General features: G+C 56.0%; 1 protein-coding gene across 4 annotated transcripts; it reads left to right on the plus strand.

Moving 5' to 3' along the window:
* The first annotated feature begins 5,239 nt into the window (after positions 1-5,239).
* RNF207 (ring finger protein 207) lies at positions 5,240-17,733 on the plus strand. Of its 4 annotated transcripts, XM_066374900.1 has the most exons (18): positions 5,241-5,393; positions 5,496-6,189; positions 6,867-6,999; positions 7,640-7,784; positions 7,875-7,956; positions 8,035-8,110; positions 8,189-8,314; positions 8,744-8,790; positions 9,023-9,095; positions 9,182-9,250; positions 9,640-9,708; positions 9,782-9,879; positions 10,567-10,753; positions 10,918-11,103; positions 11,374-11,446; positions 11,750-11,867; positions 16,546-16,626; positions 17,486-17,733. In XM_066374900.1, the coding sequence occupies exons 2-18, from the start codon at positions 5,999-6,001 to the stop codon at positions 17,655-17,657; spliced, it is 1,926 nt and encodes a 641-aa protein (XP_066230997.1). In that variant the 5' UTR covers positions 5,241-5,393; positions 5,496-5,998; the 3' UTR covers positions 17,658-17,733. The 4 variants fall into 4 exon arrangements, with proteins under 4 accessions (XP_066230999.1, XP_066230997.1, XP_066230996.1 ...); XM_066374902.1 differs by having other exon boundaries at positions 5,240-6,189; positions 6,867-6,957; XM_066374899.1 differs by having other exon boundaries at positions 5,241-6,189.
* Positions 17,734-17,744: the final 11 nt, after the last annotated feature.

Raw genomic sequence — 17,744 nt, forward strand, 5'->3', positions numbered from 1 at the left:
GCACGTCAGGCTCAGGCCATACCAATCAATCCGCCACGCCCCTTGGTCGCCGTCGATGCACCCTGATCCGTACAATCGGGGAGCGATTGTTTCCCCCTGTTTGCAAAACCGGTCCAGTCGTCGTCGCAGACGTGGGGGCAGCAGACTGAGGACCCGGGCAGGTGGCCTGTCTCATTGCTAAGGATCGGAGTCGGGGAGCCAGAGCGAGCCTGCCCAAAGAGAAATAGAGGGACACGCTCTACGTGTCTGTGTCTTGGAAAGAAAAAGAAAGAAATTCACTAGAGTCTACTACCGGCGGCCGCATGCGGCCCCTGAGGCCATTTATCCGGCCCCGGCCGCACTTCAGGAAGGGGCACCTCTTTAATTGGTGGTCAGTGAGAGGAGCACTGTATGTGTCGGTCTGAGGGACAGTGGACTGGCCCCCTGTGTAAAAAGTTTGGGGACCCCTGCACTAGACCATAAGTTAGCAGCTAATAGGATGGAGTCGAACCCATTAACTTGGGGAGGAAAGGCCAGACCCTTCTGGCCCTGGGGTCCCAGTGCCCAAAAGCACTTTGGCATCTTCCTACCTAACGCTCAGATTGGAAGCAGGTGCCCAGGGGCTGTGTCTCGCAGCGCTGGCCCTTCCTGCTGCACTCTTTCGGGATACCCCTTCACCATCTCCTACAGGCCGCCCACCCAGTGATCACCTCCTGGCTCCAGTTCTGCCAGTGCTTCTCAAAGTGGTGTGGAGGCAGGAGTCTCTCCTGGGGGACGCGGTTACAATGCAGACTCCTAGTCCTGGGTCCTAGTGAGGGTCTCAGTGCAACTTCTCCCAAGCTCCCAAGGAGAGAGAGGCTGCTGCTGGTGGTTCATGGACCACAAGTTAAGTAGCAAGGGTCTTCTTTCCCAGGCACAGTGGACAGACTGGGACAAGAAGGGAAGAAAACAGATGTTCTCAATTAGAATTACAGCAGCTGGAGAGTGAGAGGAAGAGAGGACAGATATACTGTTAATAACTGCAATGGTGCAGTCTTCGGACTGGGAAGCAGAGGACCACAGTTGGAAACCCCAAGGTCTCCAGCTTGAGGGAGGACAGAGGCTCATCCCACTTGAGTGCCGGCTCGCTGGCTTGAGCCCAGAGGTCGCTGGCTTGAGCAAGGGGTCACTGGCTCAGCTGGAGCCCCCAGTCAAGGCACATATGAAAAAGCAATCAATGAACAACTAAGGAGCTGCAACAAATAGCCCAAATAAAGCATGGATGCTTCTCATCTCTTTCTGTCTGTCTCTCTGCCTTTGTCTCTCTCTCTCTCTCTCTATCTCTCTCTCTCTCACACACACACTATACTCATCTTCCATCTCTTTACGTCGGGAGATGGCTTAAATAAATAACTTAGATTGGTCATGAAAAAATTTTTATATTAATTTCCAGGTGGCTATTTCTGTGATAATCGAGCCCTAGGAGCCTCTACTTATTTTCGCATGAACTTTCCCATCTGCTGTGCACAGCTAATCCCCAGGAATGAATACTGCTCCTCCTTGTGGACTCTGCAGAACTGGCCCCACAGCCTTTCCCATCCCCTATAGGTGATATAAATCCTTTCAGAAGGGCTTACATTGCCTTCTGAAGGGCTTACATCTTCCTCCCATGGGCTTGCTGGTGGTTTAGACTGCATGCCCCAAGACCATCTTCTTTTTTTCTCCTAGCAATGTCCTAATAAACCCTTTCTTTTAAAAAGACCTTCTGTGGTGGAAGTTAAAGTTTTTGTTTAACTGGAATTCTTTCCCCCACCCTCACCCTCTGGTTCCTATCAATTACATTCAGGGGTCCTGCCTTATAATCACTCAGCTGCAAACACCCTTTACTCTCTTTACCTGGCCACGACTTAGTCACCTGGCCAAAGCCTAATCCTGGCTTTACAACTGTTGGAGGAAGCACCACACTGGCTGACTGCTCTGGGCTTTAAATCAAGCCTTCTGTGCCATTGACCATGCTCCAACCCACCCTGCTCTTCTTGACTGCAAACCATAGTACTGCTTTGCCAGCTGTGCCTGTCAGTGGGGAATCAGGGAGAGATCCCGCTGAAGGAGAAAGAAAAAACTCCTTCCTGTTTGCTTTCTGCTTGTTCTGTTCTGTGGGCATGACCCACTCTTCCTTCTTCCTCTGAGCAGTGGCAGTCGGAACATTCCAGAAGCAGCAATTGAGCCCAGCTGGCAGTTACTCCAATACTCTGTCCCTCAGAGGCCCCAGCAGAGCAGCCCCTCCTTGAAGGACCCCTTCTAGGAACTTCTACATTTTAATAATAATAATAATAATGTTTCCTGCAATGGCTACCATTTTTATTTCACCCCATTCAGTAGGCTGGCTTACAGGTCTTTATTCCTAATTAACAATCTTTTACAAACAAGTGAAATTTCTCCTGATACCACTCCTAACCCAGCCCTCGGGGTACCTGCCAATCCCGAAGTCCTCTCCTGATTGTTTTACACCTCTGATCAGAATGCTGGGCACTCCTCCCCAAACCTTCCTCTTAGCTGAGGACTTTCATTACTCTTTCTTTGAAAATACTGAACCAATCCAAAGAGAACTTACAGATCTCCTGCCTCCATACCTAACCACCCAGCAACATCTATACTCCAGGACTCTGCCTTCCCTCCTGTTATTATGGTGAAGTGTCCTGGCCCCCATCTGAGGCCAACACCGACACTTAGGCATTTATCTCTACCCTTCTGCCTACTTGAGAACATCACTCCAACAGCCTTGCCCCTTCCCATGAAATCATAAAGGTATCCTTTCTTCTACACCATTCTATGGACTGCATGCTTATCCCCCTATAATTCATATGTTAAAGTCAACTCCCAGGGTGAGGGTATTAGGCCACACCTAATGTGATTAGGTTTAGGGAAGGTCATGAGGGTAGGCCCCACAGTGGGACTGGTGCCCATATAAAAGAAAGAGACACACGATCTCTCTAACATGTAAGAACATAGCTAGAAGGCTGCCCACTGGCTACAAGCCAAGAAGAGTTTCCAGACTAGGAACCAAATATGCCCAGACTCCAGAACTGTGAGAAATACATTTCTGTGGTTTAAGTCACCCAGTCTGGTCATTTTGTTATAGCAGCCTGAACAAGGCTCTGTCTTTTACAGCTTTATTAGAAGAGTTGCCCCTGAGTCCTGTCTGCAATCTGTCTCCTCCAGTTTTCTTTTTTTTTTTTTTTTTTTTAATTTTCTGGCTTTTTTTTTTTTTTTTGTATTTTTCCGAAGCTGGAAACGGGGAGAGACAGTCAGACAGACTCCCGCATGCGCCCGACCGGGATCCACCTGGCACGCCCACCAGGGGCGACGCTCTGCCCACCAGGGGGCGATACTCTGCCCCTCCGGGGCGTCGCTCTGCCCAGCGACCAGAGCCACTCTAGCGCTGGGGCAGAGGCCAAGGAGCCATCCCCAGCGCCCAGGCCATCTTTGCTCCAATGGAGCCTTGGCTGCGGGAGGGGAAGAGAGAGACAGACAGAAAGGAGGGGGGGGTGGAGAAGCAAATGGGCACTTCTCCTATGTGCCCTGGCCGGGAATCGAACCCTGGTCCCCCGCACGCCAGGCCGACGCTCTACCGCTGAGCCAACCGGCCAGGGCCTCCTCCAGTTTTCTGTGAAACCCACTCTGGTCACACCTTTGCCCAACAGCCAACTGGATAGTTTTGTCAAGGTCCCTGGTGACATCAGTCCGTTAAGCACCAGATTCAGGTCTCAGTCCTCCTCTTTCTGTTTCTCTTAGCATCTGACATTAGAGGTCCCTCTCTCCTCCTTGCTGTTCCCTCCTCCTTCTGAGACTAGAAGTGCTGCAAGGCACAGGGCTCCTCTAGCCTCCCTCTACACTTTACCTTTGGCAAGACCCCAGCTCATGCCTCTAAATACAACTCCCCAACGTGTGTGTCTGCAGCCTTGACCCTCCCAGGACCTCTGACTCATCTAATCAGCAGCCTCCTGATATCACTGGCCTAGAGTGTCAGAGAGACCACCTCATCCCCCCCCCCCCGCCAACTGGCACCCTCCCCATACCTCACCCCCTCACTTTGGCCCCACCCCCCACTCTGAGTCCCTTCGTCTCCACCCAAACGGTCTTCTTTTCTGTTCTGTACATTTACTCCAGCTCCTGGGACCTGTACTTGCTGCTCCCTCTGCTTTGAACTCTTCCTGGTTCCTCCTGTGTCCGATCTTCCTCATCCTCCAGGGTCTCAGACTCAATGCCCCTCTGACCCTCTGCGCCCGTAGGTGGCAGGTGTGCCTTCAGTTTGGCCCCCTCCCAGCTGCCCTCCATCACATCACCCTGATTGTTTCCTTCTAAGCACGTAAAACAGCCTGCCATGGTTGTTCTTGTTTATTTTGTTGACTCACCTTGGCTGGTGTGTCCCCTTCCATGTGTGTGGCCCATGATAGATGCTCAATAAATCCTGTCCAACTAGCTGAAGACGGGAACAGATAGATTAAGCCTGAGTATCAGGAACAAACAACCATCTCACCCCTCCAGAGGGAAACTAACACATCATTCACTTACAAAGCACCCTTCAGTTTTGCTTAGCAGCTCTACCGCTCACCAGGGTAACATTTCAACATCCTAAACTTGTCAGAAGATCAAGTAAAAGAACTTTGAATAGTACTTTGGCCCCTAAACATCAGCCATTATTATTGTTATCATGGCTTGGGGCACAAATGGAACCAGGGCCAGGGAGGACCCTTAAAAGAATAGGTTGTATCTACCTCGAGTTCGCTTCCTTCCTCCACCCCACCACCACCCGGGGCAAACTCCACATCCTGCAAAATCCAGCTCCAATATTATCTCTTAGTTTTTTCTAACTAATGAATAAGACTTTTTTGATCACCTCTCGTGGGTCAGGCTCTGAACTTGACTCTTTGACTTCAAGAAGGGCAAGGACAGAGGCCGTTTTCCCAGAGCTCAGTGTGCAAAGAAAGCAGATCATGACGTAGGCATGAAGGACAGTCTGGAGAACGTCACACTGGGATTAACAGCGCTCACCGGGCCTAGAAGGGCAAAAGGGTGTGTAGCAAAGGCTCGGAGCCTCCCCACCCCACCCGCCTTGGGAACTCACCTGACCATGGAGTTGGAGCCTACTTATTTGGAAGCCTAGTGTGCGCATTTCACTTCATGAATGTCTCACCCATCCCTGGGAGGCCTGTCCCGTTTTACCCAAGCTCAGAGGCTCTAAGAGGTCAATAACTTGGCCAAGAACCCCCAACCAACCAAAGGGAGGCACGGGATTCCAAGCCTTCTCACGCCTTCTCTCCAGTACTGGGATGTCTGTGGAGGGGGCGTCCGCTGCTCTCTGTCGCCCCCAACTGGCCGTAGAGGAAATGGGGCCTCGCGAACCCACCCCTGTCCCTGCTCAAGTCCTTTGGGTAAAGGTCCTTGCGCTCCTGCGGTTGCATACTCAGGGCTCTGTCTTCCTGGGTGGGATTCTCTCCGAGCCTCCGGCCCTCGTGCAGCGCGGTCCTTTGCAGGCGCGGCGTCCCCGCCTCTCCTCCTCGCGGACTGGGGATGAAGTGGAAGTGGCCGTGGCCGTGGCCTTGGCCGGACCCCCCGGCAGAACACTGGTCCTGGCTTTTGCTGCGAGACAGCGGCCAGCCTGGGGTTAGTGGACGGGGACACCGCATCCGAGCAACGGTGCGGCCCAGCGCAGAAGGGGTGTCGCCTGCAGGTCACTCAGAGGACACTGGGAGGGGAATTCCTGGGGTGGGAGCGACCGTTGGTGGGAGAGGTGGAGGCATTGGGCGGCTAGCCGTTGGGTAGGAAGCATTGCCAGGTCCAGCGGCCTGACCTCCCAGGGCCACCGCGGGCGGGGGTGCGGGAGAGGCTGGCAGCGCAGGTACTGGCTCGGCCCCTCCGCACGCCTCCCTGCCCCCTCTCCCTGCGCCCTGCGCTCCAAGACCCAGCCCCAGGCGCTTGAAGCTCTGGGCTCAGTGACCGCCGGACGCGCCTCCGCCGTCTCGCGCTATCCGCGTAGATGTCGGGAGCTATCTTCACGCCCCTCGAAGACCCAGGCACCCTGGACCCTGCCAGCGGCCACCCGCTCGTGTGCCCGCTGTGCCACACGCAGTACGAACGCCCGTGCCTGCTCGACTGCTTCCACCACTTCTGCGCCGGCTGCTTGCGCGGCCGCGCCGTCGATGGCCGGCTTGCCTGCCCGCTGTGCCAGTGAGTGCCCCGAAGCCCCAAGAGACCCCCTCCCCGGGAGGGAAGACTGGCTCCGCCTGGGCGGTAACCTAGGTGCGGGGAGGGCAAGGCTCCGACGCCCAGCAGAGACGATGGGAAAAGCCACAGCTAGTCCGAACCTCTACGCGGGAGAACGTAGGGGCTCCTGCCCATTTTGCAGGTCAGATGAACCGAGGCCTGGGGTTACGGTTCCAAGGCCTCTCACAGAAACTCAGGGGCAAGGGCAGGGCTAGAGCGCACATCATGTGGAGACTTACTGCTACAAGATGGAGTACCCGATCTCAGTCCAGTGTGAAGACACTCCCAGTAACTCACTTGTGTGTGTATGTGGGAGGCGGGTCCCTGAATCTTCCAGTCAACATAAACAGGTGATGCTGGCTCAAGATACCCAGGCGTGGCCATAAATGTCCCCAATGCAATGAGAGGGGATTGAGGGCAGGCTTCTGTCTTGTCACCCCAAATCAACAACCCCTGACCTCCCAGGATTCACCCAGTACCGGTCTGTGTGAGCAGTGGCTGAGATATTTGTAGCGGATGCCAGCCGGCTGGACGCGCCACCTCCAGCCCTATTTTTATTTCCAGGCTGAAAGGTGGGGGTGGCAACGGGTAGGGAACCGTGGGGCAGGGGCATCTTGATCTTGGCTACAGCTTCTCCACAGACACCAGACGGTGGTGAAAGGCCCTGACGGGCTCCCTCCAGTGGACCGGCTGCTGCAGTTCCTCGTGGACAGCTCCGGGGACGGCCTGGAGGTGGTGCACTGTGCCAACTGTGACCTGGAATGCAGCAAGCAGGCAGGGGCGCGGGGGGGGGGGGGGTTAAATGAGGGGAGGGTGCCAGGCAGGCTGCAGGGGCCCGATGCTGGCAGAGTGTACCCAACCTGTCCTCAGAGCATTATCCACCAGGGGGTCCTCCAACACCTTCTTAAGTCATCCTAGGTCCCAAATGTGGGCCCTATTGTACAGATGGGGAGACTAAGGTCTGGAACAAGTAATTTACTTGAGTTAGTAGCCAGACAGTAGCAGAGGTCAAGGCCATTCAGTTTAGAGAGGGTTGGTTAGGGTGGGCACCGCCATTTGCCATTTGGTTATTATTGAGAGTGACAAGGGGGACTTGAGAGGTCTTCACACACACAATTTTTGTTGTAGGTAAAATAGTTTGCAAATGCAGTTTCTGCCCGCCCCCGCCCCAGTCCTATGTAATCCTGCCTCCCCAAACCCATTCCCGGTACCTGCCCCGTTTGGAAACTCTTACTTGCCCTCTGAGCCTCGGGGTTCTCATCTGTAGAGTGGGTATGTTAGAATGTGGGGACTACAGGAAAGGGCTGCATTGAGCAGCTGCCTGCCCCAGGCAGAGACTGCCATTCCCACAGGGGCGGTGGTCTGGCTCAGGTTCTGGGTGGGTGCGCGGGCTGAGCCTGCACTGGGTCCACAGGACGCTGAGACCACGTACTTCTGCAACACCTGCGGGCAGCCGCTGTGCGCGCGCTGCCGGGAAGAGACGCACCGGGCACGCATGTTCTCACGCCACGACATCGTGGCCCTGGGCCAGCGCAGCCGCGACATGCTCCAGAAGTGCAGTGAGTGAGGCGCGCGGGGTGGGGACGGAGCGAGGGGAGGATGACAGGAGCCAGCACTGCCCCAGTCCTCACCACAGCCCCCCTCGGCAGCGCTGCACGCGGAGCCCTACATCATGTTCTCCACTGACAAGAAGTCGCTGCTGTGCATCCGCTGTTTCCGGGACATGCAGGGGTGGGTACAGGGAGCGGAGGGCGAAGGGACTGGGGGGAGAGGGGCGCTGAGCTGGGCTCACCTGCAGGATCCCCGCAGGGAGAGCCGAGCTCACTGTGTGGACCTCGAGTCGGCCTACGTGCAGGGCTGCGAGCGGCTGGAGCAGGCGGTGCTGGTGAGCTTCGGGTGTCCGCGCTTCAGGGACAGGGTTGGGAACGCCCACGCCCACGAGGCTGAAGTCGCCTGTCCCCAGGCTGTGAAAGCCCTGCAGACGGCCACACGGGAGGCCATTGCGATGCTGCAGGCAATGGTGGAGGAGGTGCGGCGCAGCGCAGCTGAGGAGGAGGCCGCCATCCACTCTCTGTTCGGCAGCATGCAGGTGTGGGGTGGTGGGGACCAGGACAGACATGGGCTGAGCATTGAGCATCCTCACTCGGTGCGGGCGCACAGTGTGGGGCACGCCACTCAGAGCCCCTGTGGAGTTTCCAGTGTATTAGGGCAGCAGGCATTGAACTGCTTTCCAAAAGTTAATCCAGTTGACAGGAAAGTTCCAGAAGGGAGGCCAGAGCCTGTGCAGCTGGTGCTGGTGGTGGGGCATGGTGAGGGAAGGCTTCCCCCAGGAGGTGACATTTAAGGTGAGGGCACTGGGCTCTCAGGCCGCAGGATGCCAGAAGGAACCTCTGGCTCAGGTCTCAGGTTGGCAGGTTGGAAAGATGGCCCCCCTAACCAGTGAGCGCTGGAGCCCAGGGCAGTGCTGGGAGGTGGCTGGGCTGGGTGTGCCCAATCTGCAGCAGCCTGTCCCTCCCAGGACACACTGGCAGAGAGGAAAGCGCTGCTGCTGCAGGCTGTGCAGAGGTGAGTGGGCATGGGGTCCCCACCCTGCCCAATGGCCTCCGTACATGTGGCTCACAGCCCGGGCCTGGGCAGGCCCTGCCCTACCGTGGGGAGTAAAACATCCAGGTATCCACCCAGTGCGGAGGGCAGGGGGGTTCAGGGCACAGGGAGGGTGGCAGAGAAAGGTCTTGAGACCCCCTAGGAGGGTTGACAGTCCTCCCTCTGGAGATGAGGCTGCCGACCCCTCCCCTAGCCAGTATGAGGAGAAGGACAAAGCCTTCAAGGAGCAGCTGTCCCACTTGGCCACTCTGCTGCCCACCTTGCAGGTAAGGGGGTCAGGGGTGCAGGCCTGGGCACCCCTGCCTCAAGGGCCTCCTCCCAGGCCAGGCACTGAGCAGCATCCCTCCTGCAGGTTCACCTGGTCATCTGCTCCTCCTTCCTCAGCCTGGCCAACATGGCCGAGTTCCTGGATCTGGGCTATGTGAGTAGTCCCAGCTCCTGTGGGTTTCCCCCTCTCCACTAGGAATCCACCCTGCACACCTGAAACTGCCACCTCAGGGTTTGGCAGCCTATCACCTGGAGGCTGTACCGGGGTCTCTGGGTTTACCTCCAGGCCACCATCTACAAACCGTTCAGGGGTTAGCTGAGTCCCTTTTAAAAGGACAGCAAAGCCTCTATTCCCCCAAAGTGCAGTGTCTACTGGTGTCCAGCCACCCCAGCCTTTCCTGTGGATTTGGAGGCAGGTGATGTAGGGGTTCCCAGCCAGTCCCAGGGATCGGTTGGAGCCTCCAACACACACCAGGTAAAGTGTCAAAGACAGATTTGCCCTCAGGGCCTCCGCTCACTACCACCCCCACCCCTACCCCGCAGGAGCTGATGGAAAGGTTGCAGAGCATCGCCACGCGGCCGCATCGCCTCCGGCCGGCGCAGAGCAGCAAGGTGCGCGTGAGCCCCATGAGGCTGGGAAGGGGCCCGCTGGATTTTGGGACTCACGACCTGTCTCCCCGCCCAGATCGTCAGCGACCACCGCGCCGAGTTCGCGCGCTGCCTGGAGCCGCTGCTAATGCCGGGGCCGCGCTGGGCGGCGGGTGTGGGGGGCAGTACCAACAAGTAAGCAACAAGGTCTCCCCAGCAGGGTGGGGCACGCGAGAGGCCGGGACAGGCGGAGCGCTGCCCTATCTGGCTCGCCGAGCCCCTGCGTCTACGACGCCAGGCGGCAGAGCAAGGGTGCAGTCTGGGAGGTAGCCCGTCGGGGGCGCACGGATCCGAAGCTAGCCTGGCCAGGGTAGGACAGAAAGGACGCGGAGGACGCGGAGAACGCGGACTTTGCCCAACTGCGCTGCAGCCTGGCCTCCCGGGCTGGGGTGCCTCAGCGCCAAATGCAAGGGGCAGCTTGGGGTGGGGCCTGACGACCCCACCGGACTCTAGTGAGCCCGAGTCTTGGGAGGAGTTAGGAGAAATGCCAGTGCCAAGGGCCCGGGACCCCAGTGTGTATGAGGGCTCACAGCATTTACTCGGGGCAAGCCCTGACGTCTTTCTTCTGGACTGCTTTCTGCACATTGACATCACTCTGGGAGGAAGTATTTAAAATACTGTGATGTCGTTGGTCTTGGGTGTGTCCTTGCGCTCATCAAGGCCGAGATCATGGGAGACATTCTTCACAAGGCTTTTCTGGAGCTCGCGTGATGGTTCTGGGGTGCAGCCTGAGGTGTGAAGGCTGAGAGGCGCTGGGAGGTTGGGGGGGAGCTATCCTCCCGCCTCTGCCCCCATCTGCATCTACACTGGTTCTCTCTCCAGGCTAACAGCCGTCTCAGGTCCCAAGGTGCTGGTGGTGTCCAGCTGCCCTTCCCAGGTGGGGAAGATGTTGGGGTCACCAGTCCAAAAGTCTACAATGCACCGGTCCATCAGCACCAAGGTGCTGCTGGCAGAGGGCGAGGACACGCCCTTCACGGAGCACTGCCGCCACTATGAGGATGCCTACCGGGTGAGAGGGCCCGCTAGGGCCCTGTGGTCTGAGAAAGGCCCCACCCCTTCCTCACCAAGGCACAGTGGCCAAATCTAGCCCCCACCACCCTGGAAGCCAGCCACCCCCCTCCCCCGAGGCCCTGGCAGTGACTCCACCTGCAGAACGCACGTTCCCTCCCACAGCACCTGCAGGCAGAGACGCAGAGCCTGAAGGACCAGGTCCAGGAGTTGCACCGGGACCTCACCAAGCACCACGCGCTCATCAAGGCCGAGATCATGGGAGACATTCTTCACAAGGCCCTGCAGGTGGACGCGCAGATCACCTCGGAGTACGCTTCGGTGGAGGGAATGAGAGCGGTCTTCCAGGAGGTAGCCCCTTCTGAGGCCCTAGTTCCCCTGCCTGCAGCCCACCTGTCAGCAGACACACAGGCTACCCCAAGACAGGAAGGGGGAGAAAGAGGACACTGGCCAGTACCCCGAGGCCTGGTGTGGCAGGCTCTGGAACCTGGGTCTTTCCTGCCTGGGACCATGAAAGAGCTCGGGGTGCCACATGGCTCTGAGTAGCCAGAAGACAGAAGTGCCACCAACAGAAATTCCAGCTCACAGTGTGTGCAAAGTCCAACTCCCTCTCTTTTTCAGATGTGGGAGGAAGCCTATCAGCGGGTGGCTAATGAGCAGGAGATTTATGAAGGTCCGAGGCAGCCGCTGCTGGGTGCGCCCATCCTGGAGCTAACCCGTGTGCCAGTAGGGGTAGGAAGACAGCTACCCACTAACCAGATGCGAAAACCCCATGCCCTTCCCCTTAGCTCTTGACTCTGCCTCACGGCTGCTAACTGGCCCCAAAATGATGTGTCTGAGGTCAGAATTCAGTGAGTAGAATGCCCACACAAGTCTTAGCTTGCTCTTTAATTAAAGAGATAATTATGGAAATAGTTGGGATACTTCAGTGGTGGGAGGCTATAGAGTAAGGATCTAAAGCCAATAGGACCCAACACACTGGCCTCGGCCCCCACAGCCCAGCTCCATGACCTTCTTCAGCTGAAGCAGGAAAATGCCTACCTGACAACCATCACCGAGCAGATCACGCCCTACGTCCGCTCTATTGCCAAGGTGAAGGAGCGGCTGGAGCCCAGGTGAGACCAGGGGCTGTCCCCAGGGGAGCAAAGACACTTAAGAATGTGTGTGGGGCCTGACCAGGCGGTGGCGCAGTGGATAGAGCGTTGGACTGGGATGCCGAAGGCCCAGGTTCAAGACCCCGAGGTCACCAGCTTGAGCGTGGGCTCATCTGGTTTGAGCAAAAGCTCACCAGCTTGGACCCAAGGTTGCTGGCTTGAGCAAGGGGTTACTCGGTCTGCTGAAGGCCCGCTGTCAAGGCACTATGAAAAAACAGTCAATGAACAACTAAAGTGTTGCAATGTGCAACGAAAAACTAATGATTGATGCTTCTCATCTCTCTCTGTTCCTGTCTGTCTGTCCCTATCCCTCTCTCTGACTGTCTCTTTAAAAAAAAAAAAAAAAGGGCCCTGGCCGGTTGGCTCAGTGGTAGAGCGTCGGCCTGGCGTGCAGAAGTCCCGGGTTCGATTCCCGGCCAGGGCACACAGGAGAAGCGCCCATCTGCTTCTCCACCCCTCCCCCTCTCCTTCCTCTCTGTCTCTCTCTTCCCCTCCCGCAGCCGAGGCTCCATTGGAGCAAAGATGGCCCGGGCGCTGGGGATGGCTCCTTGGCCTCTGCCCCAGGCGCTGGAGTGGCTCTGGTCACAACAGAGCGACGCCCCAGAGGGGCAGAGCATCACCCCCTGGTGGGCATGCCGGGTGGATTCCGGTCGGGCACATGCAGGAGTCTGTCTGTCTTTCCCCGTTTCTAGCATCAGAAAAATACAAAAAAAAAAAAAAAAAAAGGAAAAACTGTTTTATATATATATAAAATAATGTGTGTGGGGAAAATGCCACATGTTGGGAAGAGCCCCTTTCGGAAGTCAGTGGGCCAGGTCGTGGGGGTTTCATTGGGGCACCTGGACAGCCCAGGTGCTAGACACCTGCAGAAACAGAATGAGCGGGCTGCTATGAATTTCTGCTTCTAGGCACACAGTCACCCACCCCTAGCCTTCAGGAGTAGGTCAACCCAGAAGATACTTCTCGGGAGTGTAATGAGGGTCCTCAGCTGACTAATGCAGGCAGCAGAACACAAAGCAGAGAGTAGAACTTTCTCTGTGCCTGGCTAAGTCAAGTCTAGACAAGAACTTGGACCAGGCTCTTAAGCACCATACATGGGCATCAAAAGGTGTTACAGTGGCAGAAAAGTCCTGGTGGCAGGTCCTCAATGTGCCTATCTCTTGAGTCACTCAGTCCCAAGGTGGGCTGGTTGCCCGGTAGGTCCGATGCACAGCAGTGTCCTCTGGCTCCCAAGGTTGTCTTTGAGAAGTCTGAAAGCCTTCTGATTCCTAATCCTTGTCATGTGACCTAACAGATTCTCTTTAGAAGCTGCGGAATCCTCTCTGCTCCCAGTGTTCTAAAACTTCACGTTGATAAGGGCCTATTTCCATCCATTAGGTTGGGGACTGCTAGGTCCTTTCAATCTGGAAGTTCATGTGCTTCAGTTTGAGTGTGTTTCTTTCTGAACTTGTTAACTGAGTTCTCTACTTTTTCTTTTTCTGGGATTATTATTGGATGTTGGCCCTCTCTGATTAACCTTACCTTTTTGGTCCTGTTTTCCAGCTCTTTGTCTCTTTGCTTTTTTCTACAGCTTTCCTCACTTATCTTCCAACCATTCATATAGTTCATTTACAAATAAATAAATTCCTAGAGCTTTTTAAATTTTGAAACTTTTTAATTTCCAAGAGGTCTCTTGGACCCTGACTGTTCCTTTTACATAACATTCTGTTGTTTCATAGACACGAGATCTTACCTCTCTGAGGCCAATGGTTTTTTTAAGCTTCCTCCCTGAAGTCTGTTTCCTCCAAATTATTTTTTGTTTGTTTGGGTTTCTATCTTCCATGTTAAAGGCTTTTCTCAGATGTCAGGAAATCTTTGATGATCTGTTCATATTAGGATGGAGGCAGACTGGAAGCTCTGACCATATGGGCGATGCTTCACTCTAGGTGATCCAGGCTGGTTTTTTTTTTAATTTGTATTTATTGGTTGATTTTAGAGAGAGGAGAGAGAGAGAAAGAGAGAAAGAAATTTGTTATTCCACTTATTTATATATTCATTGGTTGATTCTTACACATGCCCGGTGTAAGATCAAACCTGCAACCTCGGCGTATCAGGACAACACTCCAACCGAGATACCCAGCCAGGGCCTTGTTTGTTTTCTTGAATGCCCCAATGTCAGTTGTAGGTCTCTGCCCAGTTCCCTCCTGGAAGGTCACATTATGGAGCACTTGTAGGCACCCCTGGTTTTTTGGTTTGCACTAGTTCTCACGTGTGAGCTGTACCCTCTCAGAGACTAATCCCTCAGACTCCTGTGGGTGGGAGAGGGGCTGCTGCTTGGGGTAGATATCTTTCTTTTTTTTTTTTATTGATTTTCAGAGAGAGAGGGGAGAGAGAGAGAGAGAGAGAGAGAAGGGGGAGGAGCAGGAAGCATCAACTCCCATATGTGCCTTGACCAGGCAAGCCCAAGATTTCGAACAGGCAACCTCAGAGTTCCGGGTCGATGCTTTATCCCACTGCGCCACCACAGGTCAGGCTTGGGGTAGATATCTTGACCATCACTGCCCTCGCTATCTCAGCCTCACCTCCTGTTGCTGCCAGCTCCTGGCCCCCTGCGGGGTCAGGGGTGTGAACCAGGAGGGGCCTCAGCCTGGCCTGCGGTGCCCTTTGGACGCAGGTGTCTCAGGTTTGCTGGTTACCTGCGTCAACATGCTCTCCAGTTCCCAAAGCTGGTGTTATCCTTTCCTGGTCTTGACCTAGAGAGGTCTTTTTCCCTTGTTGTTTTGGTCACTTTACTAGTTTTGGCGAGTTTGGAGAAGGAAAATTGGAGAGACAGAAAGAGAAAGAGAGAGAGAGAATGTGTGTATGTGTGTGTATGCAATTGCCATGTTAGCCCAGAACTGCCAAGTCACCTGTTAAGTGACAATTTACATGTCATGTGAGGGGTTAAACTCATATCTTTTGCACAATTTTGATCAAATCCCTGTCCACCCAGGACTAGTTGTGGTGTTTCCTTCTAAGTTAACATTCAAAGTACAGTAGTTGATTCCAGAGACTGTGTGATTCCGTTTATAAAACCTCAAACCTGGGCAGAACTGACCTCTGCTGTTGGCAGTTGGGATGGGGGTTATCCTGGGGTGCCTTTGGGTGGGGGTGACACTCTGGGTGCAGCCTGCTCAGCTTGTTCATGCTGTGAGCCTGTACCGAGGCGCAGTCTTGTTGCTCGCATGCTTTTTCTTCTGTGTGCTCTGCTTTGGTGAAAGCTGGCTATAAGTAGCGTGTGCTCCTGCCTGCCTGCAAGGGGCAACGCACAGCCCGAGAGCGTGTGGGCAGGGAAAGGGCATCTGCGGTCAGTTTCAGCCCAGGGAAATGAGCTCAGGCTGTAGCCTGGCTCCTGGAGGTCTGGGGCGAGGAGGGAGGCCTCCTTGCTCTCCTCCATGACACCACCTTCCATGGCCCACCTTCCTGTCCCCTCCCCTGCTGGCTGCCCTCTACAGCCCCACCCACCAAGTCCACTCTCATCCCATCACCAGCCACCACCCAGCTACCGCCTGGCCTCCTAGCATCACACACACGTGTGGACCGTGTTGTCATCTTCGCTACCCTCTTCTCTTGCATCTGAGATGGTCCACCCACGTGGGTTGTGTCCCGCCTCTCTAGCTTCCCCTTCTCAGCCTCGGGCTGCTCTGCCTCCTCAGCTCAATGCCCAGATGTGTTCTCCCAGGGCTCAGTCCTGGGCATTCCTCACCCTCCACCCTCTCCTTAAGGGGCTCTTCCCAGGCCCCTGGCTTCCAGCCCCCACGGCGACACAGAAGACCCCAGTCCCTCAGCCCAGCGCAGACCCCCAGAGCTCCAGACTCCCCTCCAGCTGCCCCTGTTGGAGCCGTCTGCTCAGGTGCCTCATGGGCACCACACACCCCACCAGGGCCAGCAGACCCTGATCTCCTCCTCCTGCCACTCGGCCCCAGGTTTGCCTCAGTAAATGAGGTTGCCATCACCCAGGTGCTTCAGCAAAAAGCCTGGGCAGATCCTGGACTTCTTTCTTCCCCTCGCCCCACATCCAACCCATCCCCAAGTCCTGTTGACTAGACTGTCTCAGTCTACTTGCTCCGTCTTCACTGCTGCCCCCACTCCAAGTCACCACTGTCACTGACCCCCAATCCGCCGGTATGTCACACAGCCAGTGGTCTTCTTAAAGCCTGACAGCCCTCCCGGACCCTCCCTGCCCAGCTCTGACCATAGCAGCCCCTCATCACATGCCAATCACCACGGACTTTTCATTCCCTCAAAGAAGCTAAACTGGCCCCCACTTCGCAGCCTCTGCCCGGAATGTCCTTGCTTTAGACTGTTCTGTGGGTCCTCGGGTCTCAGGTCTCGAATGGCAACAAAGAGGCCTCCCCGGACCACCCAATTTTAAAGCTGGTCTCCGCTCACTGTCACTCCCCGCCACCTGGCCCTGCGGGGGCCTCCTTCCCAACCAGAATGTGGCTTCCAGGAGAGCAGGGCCGCAGCCCTGCCCTCAGTCAGTACTGGAGGATCACAGCCCTGGGCGGGCCCTTGAGCGTTTGCTTCAGTCTGGTTTTTCGCAGAGAGCGAGCTTCAGGACGCGCAGTGGCAGGCCGGGCCACCTCCCAGCTCCCTGGGCTCTGCTCCCTCCCCGCAGGTTCCAGGCTCCTGTGGACGAAGACTCAGAGCACCAGCAAAACATGGACGAAGACAGCATGAATGACGAGACCCAGGCCAGGTAAAGTGATCCTGTCCACCCTGGGCAGGCAAACGGCTCCATCCCAGGGACAAGTGTGGACCACAGGCAAGAACTCTGGGTCTCCTTTCCCCTGTGGTCCCCTCCACGGCCTCAGCAGGGCCTCGGTTTGTGAAATAGGGGCTCAAAGATGGTTGTACTCTGGAGGGGGACTTCACAGACAGTGACTCAGAGGGGACAGATGGGACTCTGACGGACGTGACCCATGTGTTCTAACTATCGGTGCATGGTGCTGCCCGCACCCCGGCACCTCCGACAGCTGCCAGCACTCAGACTGGCTCCTGACACTTACGCCACGCGGCCCAGATTCACTTCCCATGAGAAAGAGCCCCTGGGGATGGTTTCTGTGTGAGAGCAGCTGTCCTCACTGCAGCCAGTGTTTGCCAAAATGCTTGCCAGAGGAAGAAGAGGATGTCACAGCAGACTGTCACTGTCACAGCTGGGCTTGCGCTCAGGGAAATGTGCTAGTCGGGGGGCAGAGAGCGAGGCTGTCAAGTCAGAGCTGTCATGAGTGGGCAGGTCTGCTGCAGTGGTGGGTGAGAAGGCATCAACACCATCCCCCGACCCCTTCAGGCACCATTTAGCTCAGGGAGGAGAGAGTCAACTCCAAGCTCCTGCTCAGAGAGCCTAAGCTGCTGCCGCCTGGGCAACTAAAAGTAGTCAGAAATGAAGTGACAGTCCTTCAGGAGACCGTCCAGCTCTGGCTGATGATGCGGTCACCCGGTGCCTTCCAGAAAGGGCTCCCGTTCCAAGGGCCTCGCCCCAAGTGGATTTCAGCGCTGGGGCACAGGGAACCCGGGAAGCGTCATGGGCCAGAGCTCACATTCACGTGCTCCCTTAGAAGCGACCCAGTCGGTGTCATGGACAAGAGAGAGAGGACCTCAGAGCCCAGAGGAAACAGCCGGACCCTGAACAGCCTCATAGAAGAGGCTCCATCGAAAACCAAAGACCCTCACAGACCCAAAGCAAGAAACGGCGGTGACGTCCCCCCTCAGAGGGAGCGCCCAACTTAGCCAAGGGGCGTGGTTCCAGGGCTTGAGCCTCTTACAACATGCACATCAAGCCCGGGACACTAAGAAAAGGTGGTTCCCATCAAGCTG

The sequence above is a fragment of the Saccopteryx leptura genome, chromosome 3 (assembly GCF_036850995.1).
Source record: "Saccopteryx leptura isolate mSacLep1 chromosome 3, mSacLep1_pri_phased_curated, whole genome shotgun sequence".
NCBI lineage: Eukaryota > Metazoa > Chordata > Mammalia > Chiroptera > Emballonuridae > Saccopteryx > Saccopteryx leptura.

What these genes read in the sequence shown, in the direction of transcription:
- RNF207 (XM_066374899.1), top strand. Translation starts at nt 5,999, where the DNA reads ATGTCGGGAGCTATCTTCACGCCCCTCGAAGACCCAGGCACCCTGGAC. An exon ending in CTCTGCTGCCCACCTTGCAG is followed by an intron (nt 9,096 to 9,181) that starts GTAAGGGGGTCA and finishes TCCCTCCTGCAG; the next exon opens with GTTCACCTGGTCATCTGCTC. An exon ending in GGCCGGCGCAGAGCAGCAAG is followed by an intron (nt 9,709 to 9,781) that starts GTGCGCGTGAGC and finishes CTCCCCGCCCAG; the next exon opens with ATCGTCAGCGACCACCGCGC.